This window comes from Calypte anna, chromosome 2, assembly GCF_003957555.1.
Source record: "Calypte anna isolate BGI_N300 chromosome 2, bCalAnn1_v1.p, whole genome shotgun sequence".
Taxonomy (NCBI): domain Eukaryota; kingdom Metazoa; phylum Chordata; class Aves; order Apodiformes; family Trochilidae; genus Calypte; species Calypte anna.
In genome coordinates, this window is record NC_044245.1 from 52,403,608 (window position 1) to 52,430,976 (window position 27,369).

The following is a 27,369-nucleotide window of genomic DNA, read 5'->3' on the forward strand; positions in this document are numbered from 1 at the left end:
TGCTTCAATGAATGATTAGTTTATTGGAAACAAAGCAGATTGTTTTTCAAAGAAATGAAACCAGGGAGAAGGTATATCTCTAAAACACAGAATCTTGCATCATATTAAAGCACAGAAAATCAGTTTAATCAAAGATACTTCTTGGAAGAATTTGAGCCATTTTTTGGTATTGCATGTGATAAGTCTAATAAAATGAGGGGGGTTTGTACAAGATAGTTTCTTGCTTGTTTCGATATCAGATTTCCTTATGTTGCATATAATAGGACTTATTTACAGCTGTCAGTCCTAAACATGAAATCCTGAGCTATTGCACAATTTTACCAGCAACAAAAGTTCTTAAGGCCACATGTGTAGGCTTTTGTTCAGACCTTTAGTCACAACTAATGGTGTCCCACATGTCTTTAAAACTAGTAGGGCAAGCTGATCATAACAATTTGGGTTTTTTCTACAGAATATCTCTAGGGATGATGTGTAAGACAGGATGACCACAGCTTAGCTCTCCAGCTGTGGTTGTATGGTACAGCTTCTCTGTTCTAACTACCACCAGTAGGAAATTAATCATTTTTCCTTTTCCCACTAATCTTGGACACATGTGTTTACCACTTCTTTCACTATTACCTTGTAATACTCCATTATCAATCACTGTAGGTGAACAACTTATTTGATAAACCAAACTGAAAACTGATTTGATGAACCAAAAAAAAAAAAAACCGGAAGTTTGATAAAACTTATCAACAGTGACAGTGAGCCTTTAGGAAGGAGGAAGGAGAAGCAGAAGAACCCCTTTTAGTAACAGTTAGCTGTAAGTCTGGCTTAGGTGTTGCTTAGAACCTACCTTCCAAGACCCAGCTCAGGAAGAATGTTGGATTTTGGGGGATAGTTTAGGGTTTGGGATTTTTTTATACAGGGTGGCAAATTTGATCAGGAAAACTCTGAGGCACTCCTACATACATGTTAGAACTGATTTTTCATTTAAATTTGTAATGAATTAATTCATAGAGGCTTTTTTTTTTAATGGTGCCATGAATATGGTATAATATGAGGAAGCTATAGCTGTATTTGCTGAATAAGACAAGTTCAGGCTAGCCAAAGACACTATTCAAGACACATTTCAATCATCATAGTTCTCTTAAAAGGCAGAAGCAGCATAGAGTGAAAACAAAACTGGATTATTTTTTTTTTTAACGCCTTGAACATTTCTATCACTATTAATATGTATTTTATTACACAATTAGATTTGCTTCAAAGGAACTTAGAGGAGGGGCTGCTCTTTAGACAGCTTTCCATCAGTTTCGAAGTACTGATGTTAGTAAAGAGATTAGTCCAACTTTCATTCTCTCATAATCAAGCCTGGTTAAGCTTGGCACACTTGAATTCAAGTCTGATCTAATTTCAGTAAGCTCATGTTACTTCCAGTTCTCTGAGCAAAACTTGATCTTGTGCATTTGGATCTTCATAAAAGTGTAGATCTTCAGAATAAGCATGGACTTAATTCAGAGAAATGCTGCTTGCTGGCAGTTCCTGTCAAATTATCACTGTCCAGTGTGTAAAACATTGTCCTTGTGTTTCTCTCTGAGATAAATGATAATAGTGTGTTTTATATTTTCAGAAGAGCTTACTCTAAAATATTAATATCTGTTTTGATCTGGACATGTCACTTTGTTGACTTGCAGGGTTTTTTAATTTTTATTTTTTATTTGTTTTGTAACAAGTTTGGTAGACAGTGCTACATACTGTGTTCTTGTAAGTCGGTAACATTATAGTATGGATGTTTCTTGATGATTTTGCTTCATTTCAATAATGGAGTTGCAACACAAAAGCTGTAGACCCCTTAACTTGATAAAATTTGTCAACATTCATAAGATTAATCTCAAAAAGAAAACGGAGAGACACAGTGTTGTTTGAAATATCATGTATTTTATTATCTTTTCTGTTTAGGAACAGCTTCTGAAGATGGTAAGAAAATATTTTGTTAGAAGAGCTAATATTTTCAGCTTCATATTTTCATTGATACAAATTAAGCAAGCATTAATACAAATGAATTTATTTAAAAGTAGAATATGATCTTTCTGGGGCTTTGTGTGGAGATTTGTCACTTCAGATAGCTTATGCATCTACTACTTGGTCATCATGTAGTGTTTTTTAAATTTGCTTTTTATTCTCAAGTACTCATCTGCAGTGTCATTGCTTAACATTTTTAGTGTGAAAATATAGGAGCTTTAATTTTGCTTTGTTTTTTTTTTAAATAAGATCTTGTCACAGAATATTTCATCAAATGTGTTCATGCTCTGGGAAGCAGGTGCTACTATTACTCATCTCTCTGAGACTTGGGAATTAATTTTCAGTACACTATTAACATTTAAACCTGTCATTAGTGAACGGATGTGGAGACTCCCAAGTGAGTTGATGGTTTATTTGCTTCACAAATAAAAACTTTTTTTCTTAGATAAAATTGAACCAGGTTTCTAGCAATAATTTATTATAGTAGTGAAATAGTGGCACTCTGTATTCCTAGGTTTTCTGGCCAAAATCTGAACTCAGTTACATGCCTTGCAGTCTCACACCACTCAGTGGGAAAACATTGCCATTGCATAGGGATAACTAGTAGAGTTTGGACTAGTTAATCTAACCATTCTTGCAAGCATGTTTTCTAATATTTCAGTGAATAACCTCCTTTATCCTGATTCTCTTCCTATAGACTCTCATCTATGGCTATTCCCTCTACTTGGATGAATAATATTAACTTGGTTGGTCTCCAAATTCTGCTCTGGAAAGCCTGTAGTGGCTAGAACTAAATAACAGTCTGCGTGCCTAATTCTTCTGAGTCAAATACTGACTCCACATGTCTAGAAAATATTTTAATTATGCTAGTTTGAAAAGTGGATTACTTGTTGAGCTAGATCCACCCTGTACAAAACTTTTGTCTTTTGTTCTTGCAACTTAAAAATTATGGTTAGCATGGTTTTGGTTTCATTTTCCTGTTGTTTGAGAGTTAGCTTAGGAAGTGTAGTCCCCATCACTACTATTTTCTTCTTTATAAATGTTCTTTCTGTTACCTGTGATTCTTCCAACAGGGGCTTTCCTTTCTTTTGTAGTTGCATTGTATACTCCAGATGCTATATGTCACATGGCTAATAATGTAGAAAGTTTTAACCCAAAGCTAAGATGAGTTGGTGTTCTAGAGAGAAATGGCTGTATTGTTTTACTTGTAGATACTCAATTATTTGTCTCCTCTTCAGTTCTTCTATCTGTTGCAGAGTGTAGTATTTCCTTACATCATGTTCTCACTGAGAAGTACTGAGGTGTCAAGGCAAAATGTTGCAAAGGGCTTGGCAAGTCCTGTAGAAGTCTATGTGAGTGTGGCTAGGAAATAAAGAGTACCTCCAGTAGGAGCATGGCTACTCTCCTCTTCTAACAAGAGGACTGAAGTTAGAAAGCTCAGAACCTTATTCAAAAAATAACCAAGCTGTTTTTTCTAGTTTTATGACAGCAAAAGCAGAATTACAGCCTCAAGTAATCATGAGAAGAGTGCATCTGATACAGCAACATTGGCATATGCATTACCTGTTATATTTAATAAACCTCCTTTTTTATTTATTTAGTCAACCTAGTTAGGTAGGAAGAACTAGCTTGCTAGTTCAGGGTTTTTAAGTGATAATGTGTAAATCGTTTACTGAGACATGTAGCATCAGAGAAGTATTTTGGTACCTCAAGTCATCCAAGGTGTTCAAATTTCTACTAATTATCCCAAGCGAATTTTCACCAGTTGAGTTGTGCTTTGCTGCTTTTTTATCTACAGTAACTTAAGGAAATACTAGTAAGTGCTACTGATTCTTTGCTTTCTACATTACTGTGACAAGCTGCTTTAATGCCATTTTTCTTTTATAGGTCGTGTACGAACAAAGCTTTCAATGCCTTCTATTGGTCTTGGAAGTTCTAAAACAGATTCCAGAGGACGGAGTAGAACCAAAGTGGTGTCACAGTCTCAGCGTATGTATTTTCTATTTGTTAGGGTTTTTTTTACACCTGATAAAGAGGCCAAATGCTTAAGCATAAATTCATTGACCAATGGCTACAGTCAAAGTTAATTTTTTTTTTAAAAAGCTACATACTGAGTTGTTGTTCTGTGCCTTAGGTTCATCATCGCCAGACCAAAATGAAGGTATTTTTTTTCAGTGTTTTGGGTCAGTGGTATTTGCATGCTTTTCTGATTCATCTTGTTTCTCTCTGGACAAAATACTAGGTTAGATCTTAGTTTGCCAATTAAATAATATAACAGGAAATGAAATCTACCCTTAAATTCTGTCTTCAATTACAACTTCTCAACATTCTTTTCCCCCCTTTCTGACCTCCCCAACACAAAACACCAGAAAACTTTTGTGTCAGATACACGTAACACATGGAGGAGTAGTAAGGAAGAGTGGGTAGGCTGAATGGTTTCCTCAGTGTTACCTGCAAAGCGTAATTCTTCATTTTTTAACAAGTCTGTATTTTTCAGCCAGAAATGCCTATTTTTCATTTTAAGCTAGGCATTACTCTTCCTCTTGTACATATAGTCCTTTTCTCATTACAGCTGTTACCCTAACTCTTCTTCAGAGTTTTAGGTTGGATATCAGAAGGCACCTCTTGGAGAGGGGGATCAGGCATTGGAATGGACTGCCCAGGGAAGTGGTGGAATCATCACCATCCCTGGAGGTGCTTAAGCAAAGGCTGGATGTGGCTCTTAGTGCCTTGGTCTAGCTGACGTGGAAGTGTTAGGTCATAGGCTGGACTTGCTGATCTCAGGGATCTTTTCCAGCCTCAGTAATTCTGTGGTTATGTGGTTCTTTAGAAACAACCCTAACTTTATAATCAGGTACTTAGTGTATATTGAATGAAAGGGTTAAAACAGCAGTTCACTGCATGCTAATCTGCTGTAATTTTCTCTGTGTTTAGAAACCCAAGACAAATGCAAAATTTCCAATCTAGATGAGCACTACATCATTAGTTTAGAAGATCTGATTACCTCACATTATTTGGCACTGGCTGACCTACAGCAGTTTATTCACACATCTGATGTCTCCAACAGATATCTTCTGACTCAGCTCTGCAGCATTTCCAGTTCTGATCTTTGTCTAATTAAATAAAATGCAATTACATTAATGAAAGGAAGAGAAATTAACAGTAAAATAAAATAATCAGTCAGTTTGTCAGGTTTGGTATTATAAACCCATTAAATTATACATGTTTTGAGTTTTCCAGCACAATTATTTTTGTATCAGTAATCATATCAACTTTGTTTTATTGATTTAAAATATTAAAATAATTTAATAGTATTGCTAAATTTAAAATAATTTACATAATTTAATACTGTGTTCAGTGGCAGAAATATTTCTATTCATAGCAATGACTGCATTTATTATTTTTAAAAAAGACAGAAGAGTTTTGGAGGATTTTTCCCTGAGGTACTTCCTGTTCAGATTTGCTTTACTTCATTTTCCAACAAATGCAGTTTGATAACCTGATTCCATAGTTTCAGATTTTGTGAAATAAAACTTTCATGAAATCTGAAGAGATAAATAAAGAATAATGAAATAGAATAACAGAAGTTCTTTTAAGTGCTTTGTTGTTTGGTTGGTTTTTTGCTTTTACAGTGCTCTAATCGATTCCACAAGCAACTGTGGAGTGGAGAGCTTGAAAATAAAATCTAGTTATTGGCTATGACAGAGGTTCTCCAAAACTTATTTTACATTTTCAGTGTTCAGATGACTACACTGCATAAGGGAAGAATATTTGGACTTATTATTTAAGGGGAAGTGGAGGTAGCAATTCTGTCAAATCACTTTGTCCTTTTATGAACAGTTTAGCTGTATCTGTAGCACTCAGTATTAGGAAAGTTCTGAAATAGCATCCTTCTATTGTGAATAGATTTGGTACACTAATAAAAAGTTAAGGCTCTTGATAAGCTGTTTGGGGGGAGGGGTTTTAGGTAACAATAGAAGACTTCTGTGATCATCATTGACATATAGTATTGAACTGACCATATACTCAGGGAAACAAACAAACTTTTTCAGTTTCTTTTTACCAATGTCAACTTTTTCCCCAAGAGAATTAATTTTTGCACAGTACTGATCTCTAAAGAAATAAGTCGAATTGGTACTGAGATAACGAGGTTTGTCTGCGTGACGTTGTGTGAAAATTAAATGGCATGAATACATCTTTACAGCCTTTTATTACCACCTCTGCTCAGGACTGGTGGCTTCAGATAGCTCATTATAACCTGTCAGTGGGGGAGAACAAGAATTCTGAGATGTTTTAAAGAAGATAAACAGGGCAAATCACCAATGGATAGGCAAAGGAGAATTGTAACTTACTGCAGCTGTTTGAGTGATGCTTCTTCATGTGACAAAAAATCTTCACAGTATTGTGAGGAGCAAGATGCTTGATCTTTCCATACCAGGGGATTGTTTGGGTTCCCCAGTGGGAGAACAGCCTCATGTTAGATCTAATATTTTTTAAAAAAACACTGTAACACAGATGTTTTTTCTAAGTTTAGAGGTTTAAAGCTATTTATCATTTTTGTTCAAAGATCATTTTATGAAAGACTTGCAAATTTGAATTCTTTTACAAAAAATACATTTAGGGTTTTAGAAGCCCCTTTCCTCTTCTACTTTTAAATTGAAACATGAAATAAACATATACAATCTACAGCACATTAGTCTGTTCCTATCTATGGAAAAAAATAATCAGTGAGATGTACTTAAAGTTGCATTACAATCTTAGCTCATAGGAAAAGAATTAAAATTCTGAATGAAAACAAATTCTTACCTTTATACTACAGATTGATTTTAAAGAGGAAACCTTGAAATTCTATGCAAGTCTTTTCAGTTTTGCCATTGTGAATTTTTTGGGTTGGTGTGTTTTATTTTGGGTTTTTATGTTTTTGGGTTTTTTTTTGTCATCCACTGCACCTGCAGCTCGGTTCCTTTACTGTCTGTCTGAAAAAAAAGAAAAAGTAAAATGTTCTGGCCTTCTGTTTAATTTTGTTTAGCTTTTGAACTTGAACATTTTGCCAACGTAGTGTGCTTACAGTTTCATGTTTAATTGAAATGTAATTCTTCAGTATTATCCCCTTGTTGACTAGAAAGCTGAAGAATTGTAATTTGCTTGTGCAGCTTTGCTTCATCTGCTTTGTACATAGCATCCAAGTTCAATTCTTCAACTGTGGAAGCTACTTAAAAGCACTGCTTTAGCATAACCCCCTTGTGGCTTTTTTTCCTGTGTGAAATGACTAAAGCTTTCTTATTTCCATTTGCCATTCATTTTTTAAACTGCTCTGCTCCCTCCCTCTTCATGGATTATAAACCCCTACCCTAATCCTGCCTTTACACTTGTTCAGGATCACAGTCTGCTAACCCCATTGGTGGTAAGAGTCTAAAGAATTTGTGTATACATCATTGTTTGATCACCTGTTTGACATATCTCATTTAAGGACCCTATTCAGCAGAAATTCTGGCTTGCTTTTTTCCATATGCTGCATTTACCTGATTGGATGTAATTCTTATTTACAAAGCAGTGGATATGGGAGGCTCTTGTCATTTTGGAATACTTTTTTAGCAGTCCTTTCATTATTCAGTTCACTTAGATCTACTAGTGGTACTATTTACAACAGTATGCCAAGGCTGTTAATAGCATTGTATTTTCAGGATATTAAGCTTCATTTGGTTTCTTGCTGCTATAGTGGTACACTTGCAGTTCAGACAATAGGAAAATAAGTAAAGTATTAGAATGAGAGATTGCATTTCTTCTCTGCATACCAAGAAGAATAATTTTTTTAGGTTTCTGATGTATTGAAGAAAATCTTCTGAAAGTCTCCACGGTGAAAACTTCTACAAAATTTTACTGTTTTAAAGAAATACAAAATATTGGAGGCTAGGAAGAAGGCATAGTAATATCACATCTAAGTTGAAATGGTCTGATATGAAGAAACTGCCAAACCCTTAATTTTTGCTGACCACACCAATTTTATAGCTTTGCCCATTTTTTGTTTGCTGTAGTTATGCTTGTTTTTTTCAGGCTGTTTAATGATTTATTTATCGTTTCTGCTGAATAGGTCCATAGTTTGGAAAATAAATTTTGATAAGTAGTCATTTGACATTTGAATTCAAACAATGAATGTCAAAGTATATGCATGGTACATGGTTTTAATTTTCTCCCCTCCACTCAGCATATAGTTTGTTTGGGATTTTTTTCTTTTCCTGTATGGTCAAGCTTTAATCAACTTGTATTTTTTTCTAAATATGCCTTGTAAGAAGTAACCCATGAAAGTCACTTAAGATGTTGCATGCTAAGTCTATAGATCTGATAACATAGCTGTGGTCACACAGTTATTTTCTTATTTTGAAAAGAGTTTTGAAAGGTTTGTATCTGTATGTAATTAACCTCTGGTTAAAATTATGTTTTGCTTTTTATTTGGTCAGACTTCTTGAGTTCTGCAGCTGGAAACAGTATAGCAGCTGGTGCTATAAAGACTGGTTATAATTAGAGAAGAATGCATCCTTTCTTAGGGCTCAGAACTTAAATTTTCTGTGACTCAAATGTCAAAATTGGGGATCAGTGACCATTTTCTGGTAGTGGGTACAGTGTATTGAAATGAATAGTTACAGTACTTTGTAATATACAGTTTTGATCACTAAAAATGATGCTTAAATATGTCTTGATGAATTTTTAGTTAGTCCAAGAGTAATTTAAGTTGATCTCTGAATTTTTGGGATAACCTCCACAGCCATGAACATGAATATTTTAATTGTTTAGTGGCATTTAACTTATGAGAGAAGAGTGCTTTAAGACACCAGTCTTCTGAAAGCAAGGGAGAAGAGTTTAAATTTTAGGAAAATTGTTATTTTATAATACTGGTATTATAAAATACATGGAAGAGCTGGGTTAATTATGAATTTGCTAGTTTAAAGTTGCTCTCTGTAGCTTTTTGCAGGTTTTTTTTTTCCTTTTTAAATAGAAAATGTGATTAGTAAGACCATGTAGCTTAAAAAAATGTTAATGGTAAGGATATTTGAACTGCTGATGAAGACTAGAGATATTATTTATGGTTTCTTGAGCATATCTAGTGCTAAATACCATGTCAAGTGCTTCCTTGCATTGGTAATTTTATGTACCTTTTATGTAATGCTGTAAAGAGTTTGGACCAGGGCTTTCTGTTTCACATTTATACCTCTTAAGTTTTTCCAGACCATTTCAATCTGTCACCACTTTCCTACTAACTTCAAGCATTTTATTCTTTTTAACCATTGTTGTTCATGTTCTATGCTGTATTTATATTTATTCATTTTGCCTTCAGCTGGCAGTAGATCTGGCTCTCCTGGAAGAGTGTTGACAACAACCACACTTTCCACGATGAACACGGGTGTTCAGAGAGTGTTGGTGAATCCTGCAGCTGCACAAAAACGCAGCAAAATCCCACGGAGTCAGGGATGCAGTAGAGAAGCCAGTCCTTCCAGATTGTCAGTAGGTAAGAATCACTGCATTACTGTTCCTTTCTTCATAGCCTTCTTTTACTGTAAGTGCTGGATATCTATGACTTGTATTTAGTTATAGGTGGATGGCAAAGTTAGAATATATATCAGTGAAAATCTAAACCTTGCCTGTTTTCTGGAGCTAGTCTTTGATACATGAGAGTTTTAAATTTAGGCTGAAACCTTAGGGTTTTTTGCAGTCAGGACTCAGTGATTTTCCTCACCTTCCTTTCTTCATTCTCTGTTTTCTTCACTTTTTATCCCTGCCCCCACAATACCCATATCCTTTGAATGGAAGTGTGATAGGCTTTTGAAAAGGCCATTTTCTCCACGACTTGTGTCTCTTCTGTGTATGTGTGCGTACGTGTGTATACTTCTGTGATGCTAAAGTTACTGTCATATTTCTTAAACCTCATGGTGTAACCCAATTACACTTTGTTACAAGCAATATTATTGAAAACCATCAGTCATTCTAGTGGCATTGCTGCTATTCTGTGTTTTGATATGGCTATATTAACTTTGTACTTTCCTTCTTTAGAAAGCTGTGGGTTTGTTTTAGTTTTTTTTAATTTGTGGTAGTGTTGATTAACTTGAGCACAATGAATCATGAATCAGAAGTCTGTTCGTATTTTTGTTGCTTGTTTCCTCTTCATTCTTTTCAAGAGGTTTCTCATCCATTCTGTAAAGAGTTGGTAAATCCCATTTTTGCTGCGTGAAGAAATAGTTTCATTGGAGTGGCTTTACTTAGTGTAACCCAGCACAACCAGGGAAGCGCGTGGAAACAGTTATGACCTCTCGTGCAACATAATCACCAGTGTCTTGTCTTAGAAATACGTCTTTTGATCTTACTGCAGAACAGAATTGCATTAAAACTGCAACTTTTCTTATGTCTTCTCCCTTCTGTGCTGCTGTTTGCCTGCACCCTGAATCATACTAGCGCGAGGCAGCCGCATTCCTCGGCCTAGTGTGAGTCAGGGCTGCAGTCGGGAAGCCAGCCGTGAAAGTAGCAGGGACACAAGCCCTGTCCGCTCTTTTCCACCCCTTGGTAAGTACTCAGAGCCCCTTGTTGTGCATGGCTGCCTTTGCCCTTCATTATTTGCACCTAACGAATCCGTGCCTCCATTTAGCTTGTAGCTGGCCACGTTTGTTTCCCTTCCCTTTGGCTCACTCACCACTTACCTCGATGGAGAATTGACCAATGTGTGAATGGGTTGCACAGCTGAAAAATAAATGCTTTGCTTAGTCTTAGCCTTATCTGAAATACCAAGTCTAGAAAGGTGAGTGACATGCAGCACCTAGATACCTTTTTTTTTTTGAAAAGGCAGTTCTGCTTTAAGAAAGTTTTTTTGAAATTACATGTTTCTGGGTTTTATTACAGCACTTGTTGCCTGGGTGCAGGTAGATAATCCATTTCTCACTGACCAACTCTAGAGCAAAGAATATAGTGTGGCTGTCATCCTCTGCCTTTCTTTCCTTCAACAACTAGGGTCTGCTAGTATTCATAATTACTCTCTAGTCAATTAATCATTTTGGTGTGTAAGAAGAAAATACAGTGTATTCTGTGCATCCTTAGCTATACTGTAATATGTGAAAAAAAAAAAAAAGAAAATTTTAACTTTTAGCTACTAAAGCAAGTAAAATGTGTGGTGCACAGAAGGGACTGATCTGGTAAAGCACAAGTGTGTTCTGTGGCTCCTTTCCATGTTCTAAAAATGAACTAGTAGCAAAGTCCTTATCCAAATAGATGAACAAAAGTAGGGTTGCTTTTAATCAGTGTAGAACAACTGATAAGTAGCTGTAGCAGCAGCTGTTGTTACCTTAGGAAGAAGAGTGGAATTAAAAACTTGAGCATTCACACGTGCATAGCCACATTCAGTCCTCATTCCTGGAGATGCTGTAAGCAAAAGTTTTGTTTCCACTTAGTATTTCAGCTTATTGGCCTGATACTTAAAAGACTTCACAAGATGGTCAACCAGCTGTTTTTGAAATGTCAACAAGGTATAGGCAGATTAGCTTGTAATTACTTAGTGTTGGTTAAGGGCTAGGGAAGATTCTTGTCTCCATGTATCCTTGTCAAGCTTACTATGAAGTTGGCATTAAATCTTGATAGAAGTCTTTTGCATGTTATTGATTGTTCAGTAATAGAAAAATGTCTCTACACTTGTATCTGAAATGGATGTTTTTTGGCATATCTTTGTTTGAGGTCATCTTCAGGATATATCCCTCTCTTTTTGTTCAAGCGTAGATTACAGTTAAGAACTTTGTAATACTAGCTGTTAAAAAGAGTCTGAAAATAGTAAGCCTCTGGTTTCCATCTCAAATTGAGGCACCCAACTGTGCTCCTAATTAGCACTGAAAATCTGTTGTGGTCTGTTAAGGCAGTATGCTTCCTGTCAGCCATCATTTTATTGGGAAAGTACAGATTAATTGAATGAAAACTGCTTCTGTAACTAATGTTAATTTGCCCAGATGCTATTTAATTGGGAAATCAAGTTAAAAGTAGACATCATGCAGGATCCATTAGTAAGCTTCTATCTTTTACTAAAACATATCTGGCAGACTGTGTTGTCATACACACTTTAGACTTCCTTTCTTTTAAAAAGAAGTGTATTTTCCAGATCTTTTTGTGCTGCTTTTGCTGCCTTACAACTTGACTTCGATCGTGCGCATTTGAGACTGAGTTTATCTAGCTGGACAAATGCTTCTTAGGAAGTCTGTATTGAAGTGATACTATAAGATGGGTCAATGGGACAGGTGCTGTTGAGGTTTTATTTCTATTAGGAGAGTTTTCTTTTTGTATTCAGATGTCAAAACAAGTGCCTATACAAATACAATAGGTTGAATGGTCTGATGGCCCAGAGCATGCAGAGTAGCACGAGTAGGAATCCAGTGTTGTTAAAAAAAGCCAACAGTTATACCTGGAATAGATGAGGTTTCCTAGCATGTCTTCTAGTATGACTTATTTGAATGATTTCAAATGTCAGTGTTTTGTTAGACCAGTTTTATTTTGTAGGATGCAATTAACTAGTTTTTTGGGTTTTTTTTCCACTGGTACAAGGCAAAGGTTCAGTTCTGCATTTGTTTTCAAACTTACGTGGGAACAAGGTTGTCTTGGTCTTGAATTATATACTTGAAGTTTTAATTTTTAATTGTACCTTTAATTTTCAGGGCTTTTTGATGGAAAGCAATAGAAAGATTTATCCTGTTATTGTTTGTACTTGAAGCCCTGTTAGCCTTGATGCCTATATTTTGACATCTGTCCTGTCACCTTTTCCATGCTGAGATACAGTTTCTGAAGAACAAGTAATCTACAAAGCATAATTTGCAAAATAAAATTCCCCAGCCAAACAACTTCATGCAGGTCTAGTTTGAAAGAAAATACATTGCTGTACTTTATGTAAGGAATAGAGAGCTTTATGCAGAAAAAATCCATTATGTTGCTTCCGAGCTCTTTATAGGTTTTAGGATCATTTTGGAGTTAAAAGAGGTGTGCTTCAGGGTTCAAATTAGACCATTTAGTGTTTGCGTTACTCAGACTAAAAGATAAATCTTGGTTTTTGTTTATAATACCTCATGTATCCAAAAGTTGTAAAATATTTGCATCTACAGTGTTATGAAACATTAAGATCACTGTGGGTAGACATTTGAATTCAAGTTAAAATTGTCAAAACCAGTTTCACTTACTTGTCCGGTAAATTCAATCTTGAACTGAAGAAAGAAGAGGAATTGTTGAAAAACACATCACATTCAAAGTTACTTGGTTTAAGGAAGAAAATATTAGGGCAATTGTGATCCAGCTTCTTTGGAATCAATGAAAGATCAGTTCTATAAAAGTACCAGAAGGAAAGGGGTGCTCACTTCTCTTCAAAATTCCTTGAGAATCTTTGGTTCCCACTTACCGTAACTTTAAAGAATCTTGATAAGTCATAGTAACTAACATAAATGTTTCAATTTCATATTTTATTTGAAGAAAAGACACAAATTTGGTATATTAATTGCATTAACTTGTTTTGGAGTTTAATAATTTTGACTGTCATCTGGATAGTGGTGAGGTTTAACTGAGGTTGAATCGTCTCCACATAGGGAAGAAGATTATAGAAATTGTCAATCTGCTAACATTAAATTAGTGCAGTAATCACTTTTTGCAGGTAATGTTTGGTATACAAGCTCTGACTCTAGCTGCCATGTGTAGAATTGAGTTAACTCTACAACAGAAGACCATAAATGGAACTTGCTAGATATTTCTAATGGCTCTGTGTGTGTGTGTGTGTGTGTGTGTGTGTCTGCGCATTTTTTCCTCCCTTAAACTTGAACATACTTGCATTTAATCTGCTCTTAATCTTTTAAATTAAAAAAAAAAATCATGCATGAAATGTCTGGTGTAGATAATTCTGTAATCATATTCTATGCAATCAAAAGAATTTCTCTGAAATTTTTCCTGCTGTATAATACTCAATTTCTTGTGCTAAGGCTCAGTCTTTTAAATAAATAATTTCTTGTTCATCTAAGCAACTTTTTCAGCACTTTGATTCCATGGTAATAGATAGGGTTTATATAATCCTGTTATTGCAGCTTCCAGACATCACTCCAGATCCACTGGTGCCCTCTACGCTCCTGATGTTTATGGAGCTACAGGTGAAGGATGAGTACACTTTGCTGTCATCTGTGCATTCATCCTGGATTTTTTTTTTCCCCACCCACTTGGTTATTCTCATAGTTCAATTTTTAAAGCATTGTTTATATTAATTTTGGTTTTGTGGTTTTAATAGTCCAGATAGATGTGTTTATGTTGGTAGATTGTCTCCACCCACACCCTCCAGTGTTAATCCATTTCCTCCTTAACAATAATAATTTTATTTTTACTTTAAGAAGAACATTTTTTAGTTTCCATTTTTTAGTATTTGTAGAACATTCTTTATGCATGTAGTTTTCTCATCAGCATTGTCAATAGCTTTCATATTGTATTTGCTCTCTTTTTAAATGAAAACAAAAACCCAAAATGAAGAAGACATTCATTTTAAAAATAAGGAAAGGTTCTTTCAGTTAAAACCATTGTTTTGTAGTGATTTTTTTTCTGTGATACCAGAACAGAATGTTCATGTATAACTAGTTTTTTGCTTAGCTTCTTTTTGCTGCACCACTAAAGACTTCAGAATGAAAATAACAGTATTTTAGCCACTACATAATGATACAATAAGCAAACACTTTTCTTCTGCTTGGGTTTTTTAAGTGAGTATGGTATTAATGTCCCACGTTTCTATTCTGACTAAATTCTTCATATTGATTTTTGTTTTTATAACAGGGACAGGCTTTGGAATTAGTCAGTCAAGTAGATTATCATCATCAGTTAGTGCTATGCGGGTTCTGAACACAGGTTCTGATGTGGAAGAAGCAGTAGCAGATGCATTGGTAAGAACCTCTTGCTGATCTTGTGTTGGATACAGACTTTTACAATGTTTAGTATCTATACATTTAAAAAAACCTGTCTATTCTGACATTTACATCTGCAAGCTGGAATCTTTGATTAATTTAGAATACTGGCACTGTGGGTCAGATAGGTGTTGCATACTATTTGCATATCATTCTTTATAGGTAATTTTATTTGTTTCTTAGAATGCATTAAGAGGTTTTTTACTACTTGTTTTAACAAAAATACTATTTAGAGCATTAGTAGAAGACTACAAATGCCACGTATGTCTGGATAGAAACAAAATTTCAAAGGGGAAAAAATGACAACCGTAACGTTTTAGTGTAGCAATTTATTGATTTCTTGCTTAATCTAATGTGCCAAAAAGACAGTATTAGAATTAGTGTTCCTTTGCTGGCGCAAAAATCAAAGTATCTGTGAAATCTTGACTGAGAGGTTATGGTGAGATTGAATGTTTTTTTGCCCTTCCTGATACTGTAAACTCACAAAAAGTTTTCAACATTGATGGGAAATGCTGGTTAGTAAACTGGAAGTCAGTCCAGGAATAGGGTTCAGTGGAATAGCAGTCTGTGAAACAGGAAAATTTATGGCTATAATTTGAAAGTCTGTGCTATATATGTATCCACACTGATGCTACATGAAAATTACCATATTACTTTTAGCTGCTATATAGCTTGTTCAAATTTATCTGGGCTAAGTATGTAGTGAAGAATGTAAATTGAGGAGAAACTCATGCTTCCATGTGTTTCTGCTCTTGAGGTCTGAGTGTGTCCTGCTTTGTGGAAGTAAGAGTTTGTTCATAGAAACTGTTTTGTACTGCCCGAGTCTGGTATAGCAGCATTCTTCCAGAAATGTTAGAAGTTGAATCTATATTTTGGCTAGAATTTGTGATTTATTATTGCAGTGTAATAGTGGTTGTGGTTGCCTGCCATGCTTCAGATGTACAGGTGACAAATGTGTCAATTTAAATGGAAATCTGGTTATGAATACCCCTTTTGTTTTATCCTAGACTGAAGCTCTTCCTCAGAATGGTGGGTTTGAAAGGCAGAATGTAAAGTCCTAACAGACATAAAAAATAGCAAATATTCTGGGTTATATTGTTGTTGTTAGAGCATGAAAAGTGCTCAGCCAGTAATAATATTGCTTAAACCAAAGGGCTATTTTCTAACATCTGGTCTGAATATAAGATGAACAAAATGAAACAATAGGTTGATCTTTGGCAGTTAAGTTTTTAACTTATGTGATTCTTTTTAAAAATCCTCATGTCTATGATTGTTCCCTTCCTGTTGTCTCATATATCTGTATGCTCATTCTGTTGACAGTAAGCTTGATTACTTGAGGATGTATTGGTTAGGTTGTATTGTGATATCCTTCAAGTTATTGCACAGTCAAAAATGAGAACCCTCTGCAAATGGTAATTAAGGGGAAAGCAATCACACTACTGCTGCTTTGAGTGTGTAATAAAACCAATTTTTTAAATATTATCTTTAACTCCAAAGTTTGAATTCATTGAAGTCATTTTGCAGAGGTGTGAGCTTTTCCTTTAAGATAAGTATTTGTTGGGATTTTTTTTCCTGTGGCATGTGCAGTGTTTTGTTGGCTTGATTTTCCTTTATGGGATTTGGGGTTTGCATAATGTAATGAATTTTTGTGTGGTACATTGACTTGTTAAAGTAATTATTGCAGAATATAGGTATTCAAATTAAGTTTAACAGAGATGCAGAAACCAATGGGAAAAAAAAGTTTAAATGAAGGTCTCAGCAACTGACTGCATGTGTTAAGTTTTTGTGCTGAAATATCACTGTGCTAGACACAAAGATTTTGACAGAAAATCCTTTGTGACCAGCCAGCAGATGATCAGTAATAATTGTCTGGAAAGAGAAGCTTAGCAAACTACTTCTTGGCAATCCACAATACTCTAGCCAGGTACAGAGAGCTAAGAACAAAATTCACAATAAGATTATATATTTTCCAGTGGCAGGTAGTTTAATAGTCACAATGCTGGTGTGCCTTGTCTTCCTGTTCTCAATTTCTGTTTCTTTTCAATAATTTACTGCTAACAGCTCTTAGGAGACATACGGACTAAGGTATAGAAATCATTTTTCCTTCTTCAATAGTTTAATGTTTTGCTATTAACATGCCTGATACAAAGTAAGTTAAAATGAGAGAGTATGTAGGTTTAGACCTGATTCTTGTATTCTGTAACATACAAAGTTACGTGATATAACTCATTTAAATACAGTCTGTCACCATATAACACAATTTTATGGATTTTTACAAGTAAACTTTAAGTTGAACATTTCATCAAACGGATGTCTTCTCTTGTTTGCTTTGCTTTACATTTGGAATACCATACAAGCCATATCTTTTTATTTATGTTCTTTTTATTTGTTCTTTTTATTGTTATGAACTTGTTTTGACCTGTTCAGCAGTTGAAGACATTTGTCACAACAGGGAGTAGGGGTGACACTAATTATTTGAAAGGTTGATCTTTCTACTGACGATGGGTAGGTACAGAGTATCTTGGAAAATCAGTAGTAAGGCAGGGTGTTTCTGTACCCTAGAAGAAGCCTGTGCGACGAAGATACGAGTCCTATGGGATGTACTCAGATGATGATGCCAACAGTGATGCATCAAGTGCCTGTTCAGAAAGGTCCTATAGCTCTAGGAATGGGAGCATACCCACGTACATGAGACAGACAGAAGACGTGGCTGAAGTCCTAAATCGTTGTGCCAGCACCAACTGGTCGGAGAGAAAAGAAGGCCTTCTAGGCCTGCAAAATTTGTTAAAGAACCAGAGAACTTTAAGGTAAGAAGACTTGTTAACAGAAAAATGTTTTGTTTCAGAGTTGAAGTGAGGCGAGGGAAGTAGGAGAGGAAGCTTATGTTTTAAAGAATGTGGAAATTTAGGGAGAAGGAAAAGAAAGGTGTGTGTCTGTGAGAGTAAGGTGGGAGAAGGAACGAGTGAAGCTGTTGCCATGTGAGAGCAAGATGGGAGAAGGAATCAAGGAAACTGTTGTCACTTCTGGCTGCTGATGTATACGTCTGTTAAAAAAACACAGTTTAAGAAACAAACTGAATTTTAAATCAAGAGAATTTTTGCAATAGGATATTCCTAAAATGCTGGCATCTAGTATTTAGGGAAGGCCTTTACTTATTTTGATTGTTGTTATTCTTTATTGGGCATTTATTTAGAAGGAACTGTTTAGTAGTAGCTACTAAGAATACCTTTTTCATTATCTGATCTGTCAGTATAGTTTGGAGTGGTTTAATGCATGCATTAGTTTGAATAGACATTTCTAGGTTGAAAGTGTTGTTTTAAACAAAATCCATTAAATTTTTTATTTCAGTCTTAAAATGCTTTTTTTTTTCTACTTTGTTTACTAGATTACTTGATTCAGTATTAACAGTTGATTTCACTGATTGCTATTAATTACTGTTCCAGTAGTACTGGCAGAGGAGTTGACTAATGTATTGTTATTTTCACAGTCGTGTTGAACTGAAAAGGTTGTGTGAAATCTTCACAAGAATGTTTGCTGATCCTCACAGTAAGGTATGCTTAGATTTTTCTTACTTGTAGTAAACATTTGAAACAAATGTCATTAGCCAGCTGTTGTAAAATATGTCAGTGGTATTTACGCATGTAAAAAAATATCTCTGACTGTATTCTACAAGTTCTTGATAATAGCAGATTTCAATGGATTTGGTTTGCAATTTTGAACAAGATCATTTTTCACCTTTTTGACAGGATAATTGAAATAAAGGTTAGTTTGCTCTTAACACTCATGGAAGTAATTTAACAGTTTGTGCTCAAAATTTTTAAGAATTTTTAGGAACCTGTGTTGTTTCTAGAGGCCACTTAACATGAATAGTGTTTTTCTCTCAGAAACTAAAGGCTCTGGTGCAGTATCTTAAATTTATTAAGAAAGTGGTCTAAATTGTACACAATGCATTTTATGAACTATACTTTTTGTGTTACCATGTCCTATGATGTCTTTGTCAAATTTCATAGCAAGGGCTGTCAGCTGAGACTTTTTACATCATTGTTAGTATTCAATGAGTGTGGTCAAGGCTATGTTTGGGTATAAAAGACAATGAGATGTTTTATTCACTTCTCTCTATGTGGTGACCCAGTATGGATGATATAACAAGGAGAATAGTCCTTCCGTTTGCTAAGTCTGTTAAAATCTTTTTAACTGAGTTACTCTGCTTGGGAGTATTTTTACAGTTTTTGTAGGAGCAAGAAACTTGCATTGCACAAAGCAGCATGGTATTCAGGTTGCTGATATATAGCAGAAATCCAGAAGACTAAAACAAAACAATTAAAGAGAACTAGTACAAAAAAAGAATAGTTAAGTCAGAGGAGAGGGAAGAAAATTAAATGTTGAAATATTACTAGTTTCTAAATGGAGTAATGACAACATTTTGAATGGTTTGGTTTTGCTTGTTCCTGTGTTAATTAATATTGCATAGATCAGAACTCCCCTGGATGTTTCTTTTTCTAGTAGGGGAGTTAGGGAAGGATAATGAAAATACTCCAAAATTTAGTTGTAGGTGTCAGAAAAGCTTTGTATCTTTTCATTAATTAGAAATGTTATATTGAATACTGCTAGTTGATTGTTCTGTTCTGTTTACTGGGCGTTCTGTCATAAAATAATGTGGCTTTGATTCCAGAAATGTGGCCTGTGTTACAGCACACGGGGCTCACCTGTTGCAGTCACTGGAGCCTTGCCTGCTTTCTAGTGTTGCAAAATTATTAATAGTCATCAATGTATTATCATGAGGATCCTGTAAGAGTTCATGAACTGTAAATTTCTATCACACATACATGGCTACACAAAATTCATCTGTAGACTCTTTTCAAGTGTGTGTATGAATTATTGTCATCACTTTTTTTTTTTTTAGGTTTACTTTAACATGATAGCAGGATGCAGGGAATTGCTTACTAAAATAGAGTAATATCATTTGGAGGAGAAAATGGGAGAATGATTTGAAGGATATGCCAAGTGCTTAGTTTTAAAATACATTGGATATCCCAATAGAATTACTAAATTTATCCTAAAAGTTTTGAAATACCTTTTTTGTTTTATTTTGTTTTAATATTCCATACAGGAACTTTGTATTGATGGCCACTAATTTGTGTGTTTTTATCTTTTTCCCTTTTTTTGTTGTTTTGTTTTTTTGTTTTTGTTTTTGTTTCATTTTGCATGCTGTCCCCTGTGTTGGAACTCTCTTTAGAGAGTAAGTTGGTACACTATTCGTTGGAAGCCTAACCTTACTTGCATGGATGTGCAATTAATCCTTTTTCTCTACTTTTCTTCCCCAAAGAGTTCATGCAGTGTAAAGCCTCTTGCAATCTTAAAATGCTATATACAATTATGTAAACTGTGTGGTAAAGTTTCAAGATGTGCTTTAGCTACTAATTAACTGACGTTGTTTGGTTATGCATTCCTGCTTCATATTGTGGTGGTTGGCACATCTGAACAAATTCACTTTACAGGTGGATCACATACAATTATTTTCATATCTATTTATTTTTTCCACTACCAAAGTATTACAGACTCAAACTTTAGATGCTTGATTTCAGAATTTTAATTTACACCATAAAAAGGGGAACTGCAAAAATTACAGAACCTACATACATAGTTCAACATAGTTTAGTTCCATTTTCCATTCCAAATTCATCCTTTACCTTAAATGCTTTCACAGACTTCTTAAATTCTTCGTGCCTACAACAAAATGTTATGATTTAGAATTTTTCAAATACACCGAAAAGACTCAGCTTTCTTGAGTTTTCTCCACATGTTCAAACCAAACTTGAAAACAAAATTGAGTCCTCAGTATGTGTGGTTTTAACAGGTAAAACATTGGCACTGGGTCTTCAGGATACTTTTGCCACGGTAATTTCATAATGCTTTCAATTTAAAACACTTCACGTGTTTCAAGTACCATAACAAGGCTGTATTTCTGCATTAAATAAGAAGTTGAAACCATCTTGTTTAGCTTGCACATATGAACAAAAAAGATGTGATTGTCAGTGTCTCCAAACTCAAAGGAACAGGTACAGTTTTTAAATTCTGCTGAGCTGTGCAGTTTAATTTGAAGGGGTTTTGGTACCATTGTAAGACTCTCAGTGTAATTGTCATAGTTCCAGGATTTTTTTTTTTGTTTGTCTAAGTCTAGTATATCTTCCCCTTATTTTAGGGCTGTGAAATGCAAAGAATGCTATATTAGAATACAGAAAGTACTTTTTTGTTAGCTTTTGTTTAAGCCTTATAGTTGAGCCCACTACTTGTGCATGCACAAAGTGGTATTTTGTTTCAATTCAGCCCAATGCAGAAGGCATTTCTAATCCCATGAAGATATTTTTCCACTACTGGGAGGGTTAAACCTTAGGCTTGAAGAAAAATCTTGACATATAGCAGAGGAGTTAGAAATAAATTTGGGATTTTTTAGGTTTTTTTAAAGTTTTCTATGCAGTTTGCCCCCAAAAGGAACTTTATTAAAGTAGCTCATCCTGTTGGACTTCATGTTGAGTAGGATTAGTATTGTTTTGTTTCTAAGCTGGCTTTCCAGTATTTGAGATATCTGTTATGAAGATTCTGCCTGGTCTTTGTTAGATCCTGAAAGAAGCTGAATTGAATTTCTGATCTGTATTTTGAGGCACTTTTAAAGATACCTGTATGGATTTTTTCTCTTCATGATGTGTATTTGTTTGCCTTTGCCTCATTGGGCCAGCAGGTCCAAGGAAGTGATTCTGCCCCTGTACTCAGCCCTAGTGAGGCCACACCTTGAGTACTGTGTCCAGTTCTGGGCCCCTCAGTTTAGGAAGGAGATTGAGGTCCTGGAGCAGGTCCAAAGGAGGGCAACCAGGCTGGTGAAGGGACTCGAGCACAGACCCTATGAGGAGAGGCTGAGGGAGCTGGGGGTGTTCAGCCTGGAGAAGAGGAGGCTCAGGGGAGACCTCATCACTCTCTACAACTCCCTGAAAGGAGGGTGTAGCCAGGGGGGGGTTGGTCTCTTTTCCCAGGCAACTCTCAGCAAGACAAGAGGGCACGGTCTTAAGTTGTGCCAGGGGAAGTTTAGGTTAGATATTAGAATTTCTTTACCGAGAGGGTGATCAGACATTGGAATGGGCTGCCCAGGGAAGTAGTGGATTCTCCGTGTCTGGAGATATTTAAAAAGAGACTGGATGTGGCACTCAGTGCCATGGGCTGGTAACCGCAACGGTGGTTCAAGGGTTGGACTTGATGATCTCTGAGGTCCCTTCCAACCCAGCCAATTCTATGATTCTATGATTATCAACATGAAAAGAGCTCTTGTTACCTCAGTGACGAATGCATACAACAGCACGCACCAGATGCTCCATACTGATGAGTGCTAGTGGCAGGAAATCCATTTCTGTGGACTGGTTTCTGCAGCCATGTGGGATCTGGTGATAGTTTGAGATCGTTCACCCTCACAGACATCAGCAGAATTTGGCCTTGCAACTATCCAGGACAGCTGCAGGAGGATGTGCGGTTCCAGCCCTTCCTCTGCAGCAGCTGTTTACAACATTGTACCTATGTCAGAAATACTCAGGAGACAGTATCTTTCCAGCCCTCTTTGCATTTTAGCAATGCTTTTGCTTCTCTACCCAGCTATGTGCTGGAGCTGGAGAGTTCTTACCAGTTGTGAAGGTAGTATTTTCAGCCCAAACACCCATTTTTCTTTTCAGAGAAACGGGAAAACTCCCATGGGCCACACCAGTATAGAACAATTATATCCGGATTTTACTCTTGAATTTAGTCTTGAAAAATTTGATTTTAGTCTTAAATTGAATTTTTTATTTTTGCCTTTCTGATTTTAGCTTTTAAAAACCATAAAATTAATGAGATATTAAAAAGGCTTTTTAAACAGTGTTACTGATTCATCATGCCCTGCCTTACCTTTTCCCTCCAGCAAGCCCTTCCTCCTGGTCTGAGTGCCGAAGTTACTGTAAATACAAAAATACACTTTTTTTTTTAATGCTGTCTTTTCAACATTATTTGTATTTGTTGTATTTGACAGTATTTGTTGAAAAGAACACAATGGATAGCATGTTTTTGAAAAGTACTTTAGTGTCTTAAACAACTTCCAATCTGTAATGAATCATGCCTATTTTCCCAACTCTAGTGAATAATTTTGTATTTGAATACCTGTGACAACAGGAGAATATTGTTCTGTCCACAAGTATTTTATGTAATGGAATTGGACAGTTTCCATTATTTTTGCAGTATTTAGTAATGCAGATATTTACAATGAATATTTTGTGAAAGAATTGTAGGAGCTTTTTTTGTTTTAGAGCGGAACTGGGTTTTGTAGCCTACAAGGAATATGTCAAATCAAGTTAACGATAAAGCTTGAAAGGGTAAAAAATTAAGTTTTACTGAAAAAATTGAGGTTGCGCCAGCCATCACAGTAAGCATTTCCTTTCTTGATGAAACTGCATGGAATACCTAATTGTCAAACTTCTACAGAAGTGAGCTAACATTTCCAGTGTTCTCTTGTATCAAAATCCAATGAAAAAGCAAGACAGATTTCTTTATTTTCGTTTTTGGTTTTTTTCCTGCTTGGCTGCAAAAACACTGCCTTTCTCTGCCTCTGATTCCCTTACTGCTTTCTTCTTTGTTTGTAAGTTCAGCATACGTCAGTGCTGTTTCCTCTTTTGCCCCATCCTACCCTCTTTCCATCTTCTTCTGCCTTTTAGGTGTTCAGTATGTTTTTGGAGACACTGGTAGACTTCATCCAGGTTCATAAAGAAGATCTGCAGGACTGGCTGTTTGTACTCCTAACACAGCTGTTGAAAAAAATGGGTGCTGATTTGCTTGGGTCTGTACAAGCAAAAGTTCAGAAGGCACTTGATGTCACAAGGTAACGAGTTCTTAAAAACACTTTTAAAAGGACAACACTAAAAAGAAATAATCCCAACCCTCATGGTGTTTTCAAGAGTTTGGGGAGGGCTTTGTGCTATGAAATCCTTGGAAAAACACAGAGCTAATAACAAGACTGTGAAACTTCACTAAACCTGGCTGCCTAAGCATTTTGGGTTCCTAAGTGACTCCTGGTTGAAAGGGTTTGAGTCCTTCATGCTGAACAATTACTAGGGTACTACTTACCTGATCCCAAAATGTGCACCTGGGCTATGTATGTTTGCAGTCTTGCCTTGCATTCAGTGATTCAGTGCTTGTGTTTGAAAATCTTTATTTTGATATAAAAATACTGTGCAGTTTTCATCTCTCGGTGTCAGCAGGCTTTCAAGGACTTGTGGCAATAGTAGTTTTGCTTTTTTTTTTTTTTTTTTTCCCTTCCATTCTCCCCAGACTTCAGTAATAGTTTGATTCCAGAATCATCCTATGTGATTGTCAGGTACCTCAGAGGTGCCCATCCCTCACCACTTATTTCCTAATGGGAGCTAGATTTTTAAGTAGAGTTGCAGGGGCTCAGGGGCCTCATTAAAGCCCCACCTCAAGTACTTTGTGCAGGTTTGGGCTCCATAGTATAGGAAGGATGTAGAGGTCTTGGAGAGGGTACAGAGAAGGGCAGCTAGGCTGATTTTAGGGGTCTGGAGAACAGGTCGTAAAAGGAGAGGCTTGAGGGAGCTCAGGTTGTTCAACCTGGAGAAGAGGAAGCCGAGGAGAGACCTTATTGCTCTATACAGCTACCTGAGTGGAGGTTGTAGTGAGGTGAGGTGTTGGCCTCTTCATCCCTAGTGATGAGCAATAGGACAAGAGGAAAAAGGGTCAAGTTACACCAAGGGAGGTTCAGATTGGATAATGGGAAAAATTCCTTCTCCGAAAGAGTGGTGAAGCATTGGAACAGGCTGCCTGGGGAGGTGGTGGAGTCTCTGTCCCTGGGGGTGTTCAAAAAAGAGGCATACGTGGTGCTTTGGGAGATGGTGTAGTGGTTACAGCAGTGGAGGGCTGATGGTTAGACTTGATCTTCTCATCTTCCATTTTCTGTCTTACGTGATCTAAATCTTGTTCTTTACATGCTAGGTGAATGTTTCTGAAAGTCAGATACATAATCAATAAAACAGTAGAATCTTTTTATTTTAAAAGTATAGGTATATAAAAGAAATTTTCATGTAACTTACTGCAATTTGATATGTTTTTTTTACAGGGAATCTTTTCCAAATGACCTCCAGTTCAGTATTTTAATGAGATTTACTGTTGACCAGACCCAAACACCTAGCTTGAAGGTAAGAATTTTGAGGCTTGCATTGCGAAGAAACATCTTCATTGATAGATGTTTGCTTGTCTTAAAATTTGAAATGTTGTTTTGTTAAAAAAAGAAAAAGAAAAAAAAGGTTTTCAATTAGTGGATTTTGTTTTTGTGAACTTTCAGACAGTCAAGCCAGCACTACAGGACCAGCTTCGCTCTTTTTGGAGCTCAAAGGTTTTTGTCTGAATTATTGTCTTTATTCTTAACCCTATGTCAACCTCTTACAGTGTTTTCAATAATTTTTATTTGAATGCATTTGTATGCTGCTACTAACCTTTGCGAGAAATTTTAAGCATGCAGAAGTTCAGTTTTAAACATGACACTGGTATGAAAATATTTGCTGCAAGAGAGATCTAATAAAACCACAGTACAGTAAAAATGAGCAACAAAAATGTGGCCGCCTAACATCAAGCTGGTTATGCAAACTCACTCTATCAAGTCTTTTCTAATTTTATGTTTGTGATTTCCCAGTTGCATTTTCTTAGTTCATATATATTTTTTTCTGTGTTCAATCTGATAGGTCTTGAATTAATCTAAATTATTTTAATATTAATATGAACTTGAGTTACTGCGTTAAAAATTCTCTCCCTTTGTGGTACACTTACTTTTCTGTAAGCAGTGTGTAGCTTTGCAATTGCATGCATTTTTTGCTTAAGAATCTAAAGTACATAGTCCACAGGTCTGCCAGTATAACTGTAAAGTAAAAATATATTCTGTAGTACATTTGTGGTCCCAAAGAGAGTTGATTTTAGAATAAATGCATCAAATCCTAAGCAGATTTACAAGTGATGTAAATGGGCAAATAGCAAGCATTTTCTAACAGTCATTTTCTTCTCTATGAAATATTTTACATCATTTGATACTGCACAAGAGTAGGATTTATTTTATGTTGACCCTGAAGTCAGATAAATATGCCTTTTTTCATCTGCAGTATAAAAAAATGTATAAACTTCTTTTTCCACTTTTGAGGACAGTTGATAAATTGACCACTGTTGCTTAACAGGGACTGCTGTCATTTATTGAAGACAGCAAATGAGGTAGTAAAAATCAGTTTGTTGTTTATACAGATCCTTCAAACAAATTCGGCTTGGTTTTGTTTTACTTCAGTTTCCTCCCCAAGAAGGTGAATTTGGTGGTTTTAAGTGTTCTTTTTTTCCATGCAGTAGTATAACTAGTAGAGTGGTATTGGTCATGTTACAAAGTTTGGAATGTATATCTGAAACAAGAGTGGACTTCTGCTAGGCTGAGTTGAAACTAAATTAAGACATTTCAGACCGATTGATGATCTTGAGCACTACTCCATTCTTTAAATCTTCATCTTCTGTTCTTACTCTGAGAAATTACTATTTTGTTGCAGAGTGTACCTTTGGGGTAGTTATGCTGAGAAACAGCATTTACTGTGATGGGAAAAATCACAGGAAGATTTTTCAGCATCCTTAAAGATGGTCAGATATAAAAGGGGTGAAAGATGATAAATTTTCTCTGGGGGTGGATTCCCTTCTGTTTTTCTTTTCATTGTTTTTCTTTCCCTCTGTTTTTCTTTTCATGTGGTGGTAGTAAATAATCATGATGCTTTAGAGTAAACTGTCATTGTCATTCTTGTACTTATAAACACAACTAAGTCTTGGACAATAAAAGTCAAGATTTTGGAGTGGCCACAGAGGTGGATTTGGATAGCTAGTCAGTTGTAGGACCATTAAGGAAAAAAAAAAAGTAATTCTAGCGATCTAGTCAATGGAGGGTGCATCAGTGTGTTATGCTATGCCTCTCTTCCTCTCTTTTGTTACCATTTTACACACAGTGTGGTGTATTGCTGAAACAGAGTTTCAGTGCAAAGGTAGCAGATGCACGTATCTATTTTGGTCAAATGTATGTATGGAAGGGCACAGGAGTCAGATTTTGTAGACAGGATATAATCTATTAAGCTTATTTTCACAGGTGCAGAACATAGGTTTTTCACAGGATGGGTGTTTTCCTGAAGTGCACTTCAAGTCATCACTTTCATTTTTCTCAGGTTGAACATCAAATGGCTCAGACTCAGTGAGGAATTGGTTTAAGCACAGTGACCAAAGTTCATTACAAGATTCTGAACCCTTCTTTCCTTGGGAAATACTGATTTGTTGATTCAAAAAACCCACCAACCAATAACACAGATTCGGAGATTAGAGAGCCATTAAAAAAATCATGCTT

General features: G+C 35.8%; 1 protein-coding gene across 25 annotated transcripts in view; it reads left to right on the plus strand.

Annotated features, from left to right (window-relative positions):
• The window catches only part of CLASP2 (cytoplasmic linker associated protein 2), a 137,337-nt gene that overhangs the window by 92,857 nt on the left and 17,111 nt on the right, over window positions 1-27,369 (plus strand). For 3 of the 25 annotated variants that reach the window (XM_030444450.1, XM_030444453.1, XM_030444473.1), the window contains 13 exons: window positions 1,939-1,956; window positions 3,889-3,990; window positions 4,136-4,162; window positions 9,335-9,505; window positions 10,447-10,554; window positions 14,082-14,144; window positions 14,812-14,918; window positions 17,502-17,746; window positions 18,427-18,490; window positions 20,176-20,178; window positions 23,666-23,829; window positions 25,078-25,156; window positions 25,303-25,353. In XM_030444450.1, coding sequence (XP_030300310.1) covers window positions 1,939-1,956; window positions 3,889-3,990; window positions 4,136-4,162; window positions 9,335-9,505; window positions 10,447-10,554; window positions 14,082-14,144; window positions 14,812-14,918; window positions 17,502-17,746; window positions 18,427-18,490; window positions 20,176-20,178; window positions 23,666-23,829; window positions 25,078-25,156; window positions 25,303-25,353 — 1,202 coding nt within the window. The remainder of the gene's footprint in view (window positions 1-1,938; window positions 1,957-3,888; window positions 3,991-4,135; window positions 4,163-9,334; window positions 9,506-10,446; window positions 10,555-14,081; window positions 14,145-14,811; window positions 14,919-17,501; window positions 17,747-18,426; window positions 18,491-20,175; window positions 20,179-23,665; window positions 23,830-25,077; window positions 25,157-25,302; window positions 25,354-27,369) is intronic. The other 22 variants (XM_030444454.1, XM_030444456.1, XM_030444457.1 and 19 more) reach the window with 18 other exon arrangements.